Raw genomic sequence first — 14,498 nt, forward strand, 5'->3', positions numbered from 1 at the left:
GAAACTGCTGGCTGTAGAACAAATTGCCCCTCGGGGATAATAAAGTTTACCTTGACCTAGACTCAAACTGAAGAAGAAAAGTGTCATGATAAATGAAAGAAATGGACAATTTTCATTTCAGCGTCACACTACTAAAAACAATTGTTAGTCACAAGGTTTATTGTAGTTAATGTATCCCAGATGTCCCCTATGTTTGTCTTATTTTGTAATGTACGTAAAATAAATGATAAATATAAAGTTTAAAATGAATAAATAAATAAATAAATAAAATTAAGTGGACTTTGGGGTCCGACGTACTTGGATACAGACTCGGATACCCAGTCAGAAAACACCCTTCATGAAACCCCCTTTAAATACTCTTCATCTCCAGCTTTTTCACACACACTCAGACTTATCATATATCCAGTAACATAATAACTATCCTTCCTGGACCCTGTTTAAATGCAGAGGCTGATTGCATTACTGTACAGGCCCAAACTCTACATCACACACACACACACACACACACACACACATACACATGTACACACACACATACACTCCTGCTACCAGCTGTGACAGATGTGCCTGTCACAGGAGAAAATGAATTCAGAATAGTTAGTGAATTAAGCAGGGAGTTAATTGTTGCTTGGCCCCTGTTTATGAAGCGCATAAAGGCAAAGCGCCTTGTTTGTCTTGTGAAAATTAGCCAGCAGAGAGAGAGAGAGAGAGAGAGAGAGAGAGAAAGAGTGTGTGTGAGTGTGTGTATGTGTGTCGTCTTGTTGTCTTTAGCAGCTGGTGCAGCCACACCTGGACGGGTTGAGACAGAGAGAGAGGAGTCGAAAATGCAAAGGAGGGTTGGAGGTATTGTATATTGCATGTAGCACGTTAACGTTTGGTCACACACTAAAACACACACACACACACACACACACACACACTAAAACACACACACACATAGAGAAAAAGAGCTTAACAAAGACATCACTCACATAAAGCAGACATCTTCTATACATGACTTAAGGTAGCTGATGTGCATGTGCAGATATTCTCACAGGCAAACTTGAAACGTCACACACACACACACACACACACACACACGCACACGTACACACACACGCACACACAGTGTTATTTTGATGCCTATCCTGCTCGGGTCTCTCCCAGTCTATTTGTCAGTGTGTCCTATTAGGTTTCCAAACAGCTTGTAATGACTGGTAATAAACTGCAGAAGAAGAAGAAGGTAAATCAAGCGAGAAGACGACAAAATGAGCTCTCCAGGGGGGCCACCGTGCTCCCAGCATTCAATACACACAAACACACACACACAGGCACACACACAAACAGAAATACACTCAAAATAAGAAAAAAAAACCCAGTGTATATATTCAGGCAGAGTCGATAAAACAGACAATGGCAGGTTATGGGGACAAGCAGAGAGAAAAGGCTTGGTTATATCAACGGCAGAGGAGGTGAGAGAAAAATATCAAACAGGACGACAGCGGGGGGGGGGGGGGGGGGGGGGGGGGGGGGGGGGTTAAAGGACGAACGACCAAGAGTGAATGGAGTCTTAACATGACATGAATAAACCATAGTCCCATTCTACATGAACGACCGGGACCATCTTTTCGCTTGTTTATAGTTCGACGTTGAAGTTTACAATCCCTTTTACTAGAAGCTCCACCGTCGTTGGACGATACATTTTAATGCTGTGACCATAAATGAGTCCAATCCAACTTTATTGGTAAAGCACTTTAAAACAACCACCAAAGTGCTGTACAGAAAAATAAATAAAAACCAAAATAACAGAGTAAAATACAAGAATAGATTAAAAGACACTGAACTGTAAAAATGAAATAAAAAATAAATAAATAAATAAATAAGAATACAGAAGAATAGATAAAACCTAAATAAAAGAGTAAAATACCAGAATAGATTAAAACATAGAAAGCTGTACGATTAAGTCGTTGCGAAACATTAAAAGGCTGAATAAGGAAGACAGTTTTGAAAGTTTGAGGTTGTGCTTAAAAGTAAATGGTCCTGGAAAAAGCCCCGAAAAGAGATCTGATATATGAAGGGCACATTGAAAGCAGATGTGATACTGTATGATTCCCCCCTTCAACACAAAGCGATCTGATGTTCTGCAGAAAGTAATTCAACTCATTAAATGAACTGAAAAAGCTTCATTCGTACTTCACGTATTTGTCTTTTAGTTTCTAATTTATGCTGTTTCTTTTTGACGTCTGAATAAAACGCTCTTGATCAAACTTTTTTCCTCAAGCTAAAATAAAAAAACTAAACCTGTGTCTGCAGTTCCACCTTTATAACACATCTCAGCCTAAATGTTTTGCTGCCAGATGAATCCAATTATATTTTGCAACACAATCGCAATAATGTGTAAAATAATCTCTCTTTTCCTCTTTATTTTCAGCCTAAAGTAGCACAAAAAGTAAAGCAAAGAAGTACTACAACTACAGTGTTTCAAATACATGTACATACAGTCATGTTTTCTTCAATTTCTTGTTCATTTTAACGCCTGGTCCAACTAAAGGTCCATTTGTTTGAACAAATATAATAATAAAACAAAAATAGCTCACAGTAGTTTAATTTCAGAGCTGATATTTATCCATTTTCCATGTTTTCTTGATAATAACCAAAATCACTGCAATTCTTCCATCAATATCTGTCATTGTACTGACACAAACTGTGCTTTTAGACACTACATGTTGTCTTTTCTGTCTTAGTCACATGACACACACAGGAGTTAGGACTGCATTGTATAACTGTTGTTTTTGGTGACTTTTGATGGTCTAACAGTTTTTTCCATGACTGTGTAACATGTCAAGTATAAGTACTGCTGGGTGTGGTTTGTTACATATTCTACTGTAAATGTAGGAAGTGTGTAAAGTCTAAAGACATTTTAATCGTATCATATATAATAATTACAATGGCTGAAGAAACAAAGCCTTTTATCTGAAAAATGCCCTTTCTTGAAAAAACAAAACAAAACAATCAATAATACATTGTTTTTGGACTATGTTACTTCTTACAAACAGTATTCTGCGTGGAAATAACAAGATATTTTACATTTCCTCCAAAAAAGGGCATTTTTCAGATAAATTTTTTTTTTCTTTTTTTCCATTGATAAAGACTTTTGGTTAAAATTAGGTCTGCTTGACCCCACAGAATGATATGAACTGCAATGTAATACACCCTAATATACACTATATGGACAAAAGTATGTGGACACATTGAATCCAGGTGTTTCTTTTCTAACAAGGGTTTGGGATACAAAACAATAATGACTAATGTCAGAATATAGTTTTATATTATGGGATAAATATCATTGCATTGGTTAGTTTGGTTTGAATAGTTACATTTGTTTCCAAAATGCCTCAGAAATGGTTTTGACTTAATTTCTCTCAACACTGATTTTGTTTTGTTTTTTTATTCCATGACTATAATTTTATATGTTCTACCTTGAAATTTGCTTTGACTGTAAATAACAGTTTTCTTCCACAACTAACCATCTACTTTCTTCACATCTCACTGAGGAAGAAAAATCTACCATTAAACTTTAAGGAAATATTGATTTTTATCAAATACATGGACATAAATAGCATCAACATTTCCTTAAAAAGTCCGAATACTTTTGTCCATATAGTGTAGAATGACTGTATGCCTGTAAAGCTGCAAAGTTGTTGGTGAATTAATTGCTGAGTTATTAAGTGAAAACCATCAGTGAGAAAACTACAAACACTTAATAAGGATCTTGTCTCTTTGCGCTCTGCACAGTGCACCGTAGAGCTAACATTATGAGATAATTTGCTGCCTACTGAAGGGTTACAGCTGGTGCTTTATCTGTAATATGGATTTATATCAAAAACTGGCTGACATGATAGAGGAAATGCAAAGCAGCGTACTTGTTTATCTGGTTCTGTATATTACCAGGCACGAGGTGAAATGGAATGAGCTTAACGCAATAATTAAACCAACCTTCGTAGCTTTATAATTAATTACGAGGAGAGCTTTGAAGCTTTTTTATTTACACATACATATGTCCCATCTTATCCTCCCATCCTCCTCGTTCGTCTTGGCTCCTTCATCTCGCCCTCTGCGGTCCTCCCCCTCTCTCTCTCTACTCAGTCCCTCGTCCCGTCATCGCGGCTCCCTCCCTCCCTCCGGTGTCACGGCTCGCTGGCTCCAGGTGGCGAGGGAGGGAGGGAGAAAGGGAGGTAGGGAAGGATGGATGGATGGAGGGGAGGACTGAAGACACCGAAGACACAGAGGGGGGAGAGGAGGAGGTGGTGGTGGTGGTGGTGGTGGTGGTGGTGGTGGGGGGGGGGGGTATCCCTTCATCTGTTCCTATGTTCATACCATCACAGCACAAGACCAGCATCCTGTTCTGCTCAGTCCAACTCCTTCACTGTTAAAACACTAAAACGGACGCAATTTAACCCTTTAATGGCGCTGCATTCTGCACTTCACACCATTAAAACTATAACTCCTGAACTGTTTGTGCTATCCAAAAGATTCAACTGGCATCGGAAAGCTGAGATTCTAAGCTTTCCAACAGTATATAACACTTTACGGCAGCAATGTGGGACTTCATTACAAGTAGAAAAGAATCTGTTTCAAAAACTTCCACAAAGGTTAAAAAACGCCTGAAAATAACAAAAAATATGAAGCTATAATAAAGATACAGAACGTTCAAGACCAGAAAACATGTTTGAGCAGATGTAAAATAGTTGAAAGAGTTTTATGGACAATTACAGTTGTTTCTGATAATAAATATGCTAAAAACTTCAAGTCTGTTTTATTCTTTTTTACTAAATCACACTGTTTTATGCATTTAGTATATCTAATAATGATAATTAATGGCCAGATACTGAAAGTTAAGTTCTTCCTGAAAACAAAGGTGCAAATGAATTGGCAAAAAAGACATTTTCTGACACTTACTGCAAAGAAAACATGAGGACACTTTGGTGGCCAGTTATAATGGCAGTTTTAAAAGGGTTAATCTCTTTGAAATTGTTTGTTCCAAAGATAAGGATGGAGTTAAGAAAGAAATATTGTAGGTTTTCAGCTCCTAATAAAGTATTAGCAAGAACAATTTAAGAACTTGTCACTAAAGGTGAATTTAAAGCTATTCTAAAGTGATTCTAAGTTTTTGTATTATGTGTTAATTGTGTCTTGTGTTGTCAGAAACTGTGTGTTATGCTGCTTTTCTAGGCCAGGTCACTCTTGAAAAAGAGATGTGCAATCTTAATGAAGCTTTTTTACCTGGTTAAATAAAGGAGATATATAACAATTTAAAGGTTTTAATGATAGTTTGGTGTCGGATGAAGGAAGAATAACTGTCTTCAGATTTTTCTTTAGTGTCAGTACCAGATAATGTGTCAAGATTCATATCTTTAGATTAGATTAGATTAGATTAGATTAGATAAGGCTACTGGTATTATTATTATATATTTTTGTATTATTACGACAATTATTATTTCCCCCTCACTCGTTCCTCTCTCTTTCTCACTTTCATTCACACTCCGCTCTTCCCCTTTTCCCTATCACCCCTAACCAGTCTATATTGTTTAGTTGTTCTTTACATTTATGATCTTTTTCATTGTAATATGATGTTGTCATTGTTGTTTGTCAATACTCTGTCGTTGTTGTTTTTGGTTTGTTTATTTGTTTGATTTTCCCTTTGTTTATGTGTTGTTGTTGTTGTTTTTCTGTCCACAGTGTCTTGTTAACTATCACTAATTTAAAAATAAATAAATAAATGAAAGATTACATTAGATAAAACTTTGGTGAAATCAAGGTTGCAGAAGCAGCACAATGAAGATGAAGAAGAAGATGAAGATGAAGAAGAGGAAGAAGAAGAAGGCAAGGAAGAAGAAGAAGATGAAGAAGAAGTTGAAGAAGACAAAGACGAAGAAGGGGTTGAAGAAGAAGAAGAAGAGGAAGAAGATGTAGAAGAAGACGAAGAAGATGACGAAGAAGAAGAAGATGAAGAAGAACATCACATCTGTTTCTCTTTTGGGTTCCTGTGTGTGTTCCAAGTACTTAAATACAATATTCCATTTATGTTCACGTTGTTTGACAATCTATCCACTTTCCTTGTCACAGGCAGGTATCAGTTTCCGACGTGACTGCCGTTGACCCCCAGGAAATGTAATTGTGGTGAGAGAAATGCTTCCCTCAGTCCAAAGCATTAGTGCAGACACAGGCACACACCAAACAACACAGAAGGCAGCGGAGTCTGTAGCTTATTAGTTCAGGTGCAGCAGGGCAGAAGGGAACATTAATGTTGGTAGCCGGTGGCAAAGACACACACACACACACACACGCACACACACACCCACAGACACACACACACACGACCCACTCACATACATGAGTGAACTCTCAACCACATTATCTACCTCCATTGACTCTAAAAGCTTCTTATTCGCCTCATTAAGTCTTCAGTGACACAAAATAACCACACCAGACCCTGCTTACAGCCGCACACACATACAGTACATACACAGAGGTGTGTGTGACGCCTGTGTGTGTGTGTGTGTGTGTGTGTGTGTGTGTAACAGGAAAAGGGGAGGATGAAAAGGTGGGGAGGTGGGGAGGTTGGGGGGGGGGATGTGGGGGACACTTGGAAGCGTGGAAAGTTGTGTAGCGCAGACACACAGCGGCTCAGCCACAGCCCTGGGGACGCCTGCTTAGACAGCAGACAGACATTACTAGTCAAGCACATCACAGATTTGACTGCGGGCTAATAGACAGGCTGAGTGCAGGTTGAATCCTCTCAAACGGCACATATATGCAACCTCCAGCTCCAAAAGAAGGCCAAATAAATTTGACTTAATGCAGTGGTTTCCAACCTTTTGTGGCTCGTGACCCCATTTTAACATCACAAATTTCTGGTTGACCCCAGACATTCAAAACGGAGACTTTTTTTTTTTTTTGCTAAAAATAATTTAGTTTTTATCGTGTAATAGTTTGCTATACTATGTTGCAAATAAATGTTAATTTTAGACGATATTTAGTCTATATAAAGTATATTATTGTGGACGGAGGCAGTAAATCCAGGTGTAGATTACTGCACAAAGGGAGAATTGGATTTTCCTTGGTCAGGATATGTACAGTCAGTCCAGCTTGGATTTCCAAGGCTGACAATTAATACTGAACAAACAAGAACTCAAACTATGAATTATGAAAGAGCTGCAGCATCTGAAACTGACCACAATGAACATTTGACAGATAAACAGAACCACAGCGCTGCAGTTTCACACTCACAGTTTGTCATGTCTTTTATGGATTGGGATTGTCTCTCTCAACTCACCATATATATTTTATTAGTAAATTTTGTTGGTTTTTTTTAATCAATTATTAGAAATTCCAGGCGACCCCACATGGGGCCCCGACCCCAAGGTTGAAAAACACTGACTTAATGCTTTCACACAGAAGAAGGGTTTCAACACTGTTTTTTGTTTTTGTTTTGTTTTGGGTTTTTTTTTTTTGGAAAGAAAAATTCACACCGAGTGTCTGTTTCTGTTGTCGTGGAGGGGATGACGGAGATTCAGAGTGTGCTTTAAAAAGTAACTATTGATGATCTGATCTGTAAAGAACGTGAACAGTCAAGGCTCCCTAACACTATTAGAGAGCACTGATGTAAATAGGTAAGTAAAGCTCATGCTGAGGACACATCATTAGCCACCACTCTCCACAGGGAGCACTTAGATCCAGGTGAGTGGCCACTGGATACCTCAAAGGCATTTGTGTGTGTGTGTGTGTGTGTGTGTGTGTGTGTGTGTGTGTGTGTGTGTGTGTGTGGAGTGTATGAAGTGGGAAGGACAATGAAGCATGCAGCTAGCAGCAGGGACTGGGGTGAGTGAGGAGTCGAGGTGAGGTGAGGGGTAATTGTGCAAAGATTTGTCTGAAATGTGACCAATCCATAGCCATTCGGGTTGAATATTGTGATTACATTTAGACATTTGAGCGCTAAATCTCTGCTTCCAACCTTCCCACACATCATGCAATGGGGGCTTCATAATTGCACTTGATTACTAACATATGTGTTGGCAAAATTGCCTCTAAATCCATATATACTTTTTTTTAAATAAAAAAGCAGGAAAATGTTGACAAATGAAATGCTGATGGGGCAGGCAGGTGAGACAGCGTGGTGCTGCCCTGCTCCAAGTGCGAGCTGAGGATACAGAAATGGGACAAACCTTGCCGACCGGTGGGCTCTTCTACAGCCATCCAATAGGCAGGTGGGGATGGGGGGAGAGCGGAGGAGAGAATGGGCAGGGTTAGTAATACTGAACATGGTGTGTGTGTGTGTGTGTTGTGGGGGGAGGAAGGCACAAAAAGTGGATTTATACCTTGACAGTGAACACATCATGAAGCATTTTTAGTGTAACTCTATTCCCGTTCGGAGTATCTACCCACTGCATGAGAATTATAGAAATGGAAGGAGGCTGACAGGAGGTGGAGGTGGAGGGGGGGTTAAATGGGCAGGTGTGGATGTGTGAGACACGAGTCAGTCTGGAAGGGTTAGTGGGGGTTTCTGTTTTCCTCCACCGACTAAAACAAAAACACATGACTTCAGTTGTATGGGATATGTGGTGTTCACACCAACCAGACTCTATAAATCTAACCCGGGGGGGGGGGGTCAAAAGTGTCTTAGTTAACCCATAAAGACCCAGTGCTACTTTAGTGGCAGTTCCCAAATGACTTATTCTCTATTTTTAACCTTTCTTAAGTGATTTATCACCATTTATTTGAATATACCGCTCTGTATTTAGCATTCTTTAAGTGTAAATCAGGTATTTTCCTATATTTAGTTATGTTTATGTCGGCGTTGGTTTGTCTGTCTGTGTGGACGATAACTCAAAAAGTTAAGGATGGATTTGGATGAAAATTTCAGGAAATGCTGATACTGGCACAAGGAACAAATGATTAAATTTTGGTGGTGATCAGGGGTGGGGGGGTGGAGGGGCTCCTGATCTGCCTCTGCCTCTTCGAGTGCTTTTCTAGAACAGAGAGCACTGACCTCCGCCAAGGCAGATCAGTGACCACCCCCACCCTGATCATCACCAAAATTTAATCATTTGTTCCTAATGTAGTCCAGGGGTATCAAACATGCGGCCTGCAGGCCAAAACTGACCCGCCTAAGGTTCCAATCCGGCCCATGGGATGAAATCTTCAATATTTACTTATAATTTTGTAAGAATTTCCACAGATTTGCCTAGTCATTTCCTTTTGTGATACATTTGCTACGTTCTTACGAGACTTTCTGGGCACCCTGTATATTATGGACTCATAGAGGATTTGTGAGCGTTTGTGCAAAAGGAGGGGTGGGCACTACACGAGTTTGAGGAGTGAGGTGTCGTGCTGTGAAATCTAGACGGAGGTGATTAGTAAAACATTAGTGGCTGCATGTAACACTCAGAACACGCTGTCATGGACCTTATTTAGTGTTGTGTTTGCGGTCGGTCGGGGATGCGTTTGTTTTTCAAAGGTAGGATTATTTTCATTTCCAATCACTAAATAAATCAGACTGTTTACGTAGGCGCCTGCAAGTGTTTAACCAAATTTACAGAGGAAAATCTCAACGGGAAACGTGTGGGAATTTTTTGGGGTGGAGTTTTTCTTTTTTTTTTTTTTTTTCTCCAAACTGGGAGATGTATGAACACACACACTCGCTCACCAGTGTGCGCACACATGCCGAGTTGCACAGAAAATCGTGCCTTCACCTCACACTATCACACAGGGAGGGGACTTCTTCATGATGTGCAGCTGCACAGCAGAAAACAATAAAGGCTGCCAAAAACCTCTGTGGTGTTGTCCAAGGAGACATGCGCACACAAATTCACATATAACATAGAAAGAGGGGAGGGGGGATGGAGAGATGGAGATGAAATAAACAGAGTGGTAATAAGGACATGAACACACAGAATATGAGCAGGAGGAACTGTTGCAATGGCACCGACTTTATTTATTTATTTATTTAGTGCTTCGACACCATGCCTGAGTTAAGTGGAAGATTATTTAAATGCAGAAAACATAGATTTTAATGGCGTATGTGATGTATAAACTGATCCAATAATAAAAATGACACATTTGCTACAGTAAAAGCTTTTCTTCTGTCAAATTGAGCTGATCTGACTGAGCAGATCTACGTTCCATGCAGAGATAAAAACTACGAAGTTTACTGTCATCCGTCTTTTTCCGCCGCCGCCCGGCACCACCCTCTGCTCTGCCTCCTTCTCGTCTTTGTCTGACATCTCTCATCTCTCCACTAACCCTCCTCTGATTTTCTCCTCCCATGAAGTCGCCCCCAAGTGTGCCCAGCAGAAAACACAAATAAATACTTTCTATATTCTCATCTCATTTCCACTTCCTCCAGCCCTCGGTCTCTTTGTCTGTCTGTCTGTCTGTTCTGCAGCTGCTCAGCAGTGTCGGGGAGGAGGAGGCATGAAAACACTGAACACACACAGCTCTGATTCCACACACACACACACACACACACACACACACACACACACAGGTGGGACATGATTCCAACACACTCACCAACACACAACCGCCGCAAACCTGCACTGAGACGTACAACACAGTAGAATGTTCACACAATACCCACAGTGTACTGGAGTCTCTAATGGATGGATCTGTTTTCAGTTATACAGGTAGAGAAAATATTCATTATGTGGACAAAAGTATGTGGACACGTTGAATTCAGGTGTGTCTTTTCTAACAGGGCTATGAATAGAATTGTATTTTGCAAAACAATTGCAATTATGTGTAAAATAATCTCTAATTCTCTTTATATTGAGCCTAAACTAAGAGTAAAGCAAAGAAGTACTACATCTGCAGTGTTTCAGATACATATAACATGTCACATGTGGTAGGTTGATCACAGGGAGTGTGTACAGTCTAAAGACATTTTGATCTTATCATACATAATAACAATGAATGAAAAAACAAAGCCTTTTATCTGAAAAATGCACTTATCGAGGAAAAAAAAAAGAAAAACAAAACAAAACTTGCTATTTGGCAAAGAAACAGAATAAATAATGCATTATTTTGGATTATATTACTTCTTACAAACAGTATTCTGCAATGAAATAGCAAGATATTTTACATTTTATAAAAAAATGTTCATTTTTCAGACAGAAGGGTTTTGTTTTGTTTTGTTTTGTTTGTTTGTTTGTTTGGGGTGTTTTATGGCCATCAATAAGTACTTTTGGTTAATATTAGGTCTGCTCGTCCCCACAGAATAATCCAAACTGCAGTCTAATACAACCTAATATAGACTATATGGACAAAAGTATGTGGACACATTAAATTCAGGTGTTACTTTTCTAACAGGGGTCTGGGCTATGAATAGAATTGTATTATGCAAAACAACGGCAATTATGTGTAAAATAATCTCTAATTCTCTTTATATTGAGCCTAAACTAAGAGTAAAGCAAAGGAGTACTACATCCACAGTGTTTCAAATACATATGTCAAATGTGGTAGGTTGATTACAGGGAGTGTGTACAGTCTGAAGACATCTTGATCTTATCATACATAATAACAATGAATGAAAAAACAAAGCCTCTTATCTGACAAATGCACTTATCGAGGAAAAAAAAAGAAAAACAAAACAAAACTTGCTATTTGGCAAAGAAACAGAATAAATAATGCATTATTTTGGATTATATTACTTCTTACAAACAGTATTCTGCAATGAAATAGCAAGATGTTTTACATTTTATAAAAAAAAATGTGCATTTTTCAGACAGAAGGGTTTTGTTTTGTTTGTTTGTTTGGGGTGTTTTATGGCCATCAATAAAGACTTTTGGTAAATATTAAGTCTGCTTGTCCCCACAGAATAATCCAAACTGCAGTCTAATACAACCTAATATACAGGGTGTCCCATAAGTCTCCATACATAGGAAAAATAAACGTTTCTTAACATAAACCATTTTTATTCATATAATATGCTCTATATGACTGCCATTTTGTCGGGAACACATTTCAATGCGTGTCCTCCACTGCTGAAGAACTATAAAGAAGAAATATAAAGAAATACATGTCAGAACCATATGTATTATGTCTCCTATGTATGGAGATTTATTGGACACCCTATAGACTACATGGACAAAAGTATGTGGACACATTAAATTCAGGTGTTACTTTTCTAACAGGGGTCTGGGCTATGAATAGAATTGTATTATGCAAAACAATTGCAATTATGTGTAAATAATCTCTCATTCTCTTTATATTGAGCCTAAACTAAGAGTAAAGCAAAGGAGTACTACATCCACAGTGTTTCAAATACATATGTCAAATGTGGTAGGTTGATCACAGGGAGTGTGTACAGTCTAAAGACATTTTGATCTTATCATACATAATAACAATGAATGAAAAAACAAAGCCTCTTATCTGAAAAATGCACTTATTGAGGAAAAAAAAAAGAAAAACAAAACAAAACTTGCTATTTGGCAAAGAAACAGAATAAATAATGCATTATTTTGGATTATATTACTTCTTACAAACAGTATTCTGCAATGAAATAGCAAGATGTTTTACATTATATATATATATATATATATATATATATATAAAAAAAGTGCATTTTTCCGACAGAAGGGTTTTGTTTTGTTTTGTTTGTTTGTTTGTTTGTTTGTTTGTTTGGGGTGTTTTATGGCCATCAATAAGTACTTTTGGTTAATATTAGGTCTGCTTGTCCCCACAGAATAATCCAAACTGCAGTCTAATACATCCTAATATAGACTATATGGACAAAAGTATGTGGACACGTTAAATTCAGGTGTTACTTTTCTAACAGGGGTCTGGGCTATGAATAGAATTGTATTTTGCAAAACAATTGCAATAATGTGTAAAATAATCTGTCTTACTCTCTTTATATTCAGCCTAAATTAGCTCTAAGAGTAAAGCAAAGAAGTACTACATCCACAGTGTTTCAAATACATATAACATGTCAAATGTGGTAGGTTGATTATAGGGAGTGTGTACAGTCTAAAGACATTTTAATCTTATTATATATAATAATAACAATGGGCAAAAAACCAGAACGTCTTTTTTTTTTTTTTTAAAAAATGCACTTACTGAGGGAAAAAAAGAAAAAAAAAAACCTAAAAACTTGCTGTTTGGCAAAGAAACAGAATAAATAATACTTTGTTTTTGAACTATATTACTTCTTACAAACAGTTCTGCTAGGAAATAATGAGATATTTTACATTTTCTCAACAAAAGTACATTTTTCAGATAGAAAGGGTATTTATTTTTGTTTGTTTAAGGTGTTTTTTGGCCATCAATAAAGACATTTGGTTAATATTATGTCTGCTCGTCCCCACAGAATGATGCAAACTGCAATAATACATCCTAATATACACTATATGAACAAAAGTATGTGGACACGATGAATTCAGGTGTTTCTTTTCTAACAGGGGTCTGGGATACAAAACAGTAATGTCATAATATAGTTTTATATTTGGATAAATATCATTGCATTGGTTAATTCTGTTTAAATTGTTATCTTTGTTTCCAAAATGCTTCAGAGATGGTTTTTACTTAATTTCTCGCAACACTAATTTAGTTTTTTTTTTGTTTTTTATAATCCATGACTACGATTTTAAACGTTCTACCTTTAAATTTCTAAAATATTGTTCATACTCTGACTGTAAATAATAATTTTCTACCACAACTAACCATCTACTTTCTTCACATCTCACTTAGGATTAAATTTAAGGATTTATTGATGTTTATATTTCAAATCAGCATGAACAGGACATCTTACAAGCTTACATCAATTTGTCCTTTTAGGCATTTAGAGGTAGAACAATTAAAACCATAGTCATGGAAAAACAAAATCAATGTTGAGAGAAATTAAGTAAAAAAAAAAAAAAAAAAAAAAAAGCTGTTTACATGCCATCTGTCAAATTCAGTTTATTGGAATAACAGCGGAATATTAATGTGCACAACTGACCATTAGGTACCATTCACATGTCTATCACTGAACACAGTCAGTATAGAGACGCTTTTACTGAAAAAAGAAGCTGAAATCTGTCCAAAAACTCACTACATTTGACACTTGGCATTTCTTTAAAGATGCTAAACTGATCTTCAAAGTCAAATTGCTAAGTTGGCATCAGGGAAATGCACAGTCACTCCACCTGGTTTGTATAATGTGTATAATTACATGGAGGACATACACTGAAGCAGCCCTTAGGCTTTCGTCTCTCATGCAAAAACACTCCAAATATTCTCAAATGGCAAACACCGACCGGAGGCAAAAAAAGGATAACTCCATTTTTCTCTCTTTCACTCCATGATGCGAGTGTCACTGCATGTTTGTATTTTAACAAATAGAGGTGTAAACATTCAGCATTATCTAGTGTTCACCACAAATGTATCTGTAATACAGCATTTCCAATTTGTTCTTCTGAATCTAAACATATGAGTTTGGAAATGGAACGGCATGTTGTAGGTTTAACCTTTGTATTTTTATG

The 14,498-nt window shown here is 37.5% G+C and overlaps 1 protein-coding gene across 2 annotated transcripts in view; it reads right to left on the reverse strand.

Moving 5' to 3' along the window:
- Window positions 1-14,498, reverse strand: part of znf423 (zinc finger protein 423) — a 442,387-nt gene that overhangs the window by 221,174 nt on the left and 206,715 nt on the right. The window contains exon 19 of one of the 2 annotated variants that reach the window (XM_030136141.1): window positions 8,205-8,225. The exons of the other annotated variant lie outside the window; for it this stretch is intronic. Within the exon in view, the coding sequence (XP_029992001.1) occupies window positions 8,205-8,225 (21 nt within the window). The remainder of the gene's footprint in view (window positions 1-8,204; window positions 8,226-14,498) is intronic. 2 annotated transcript variants of the gene reach the window in all.

Source organism: Sphaeramia orbicularis, chromosome 6 (assembly GCF_902148855.1).
Source record: "Sphaeramia orbicularis chromosome 6, fSphaOr1.1, whole genome shotgun sequence".
Taxonomy (NCBI): domain Eukaryota; kingdom Metazoa; phylum Chordata; class Actinopteri; order Kurtiformes; family Apogonidae; genus Sphaeramia; species Sphaeramia orbicularis.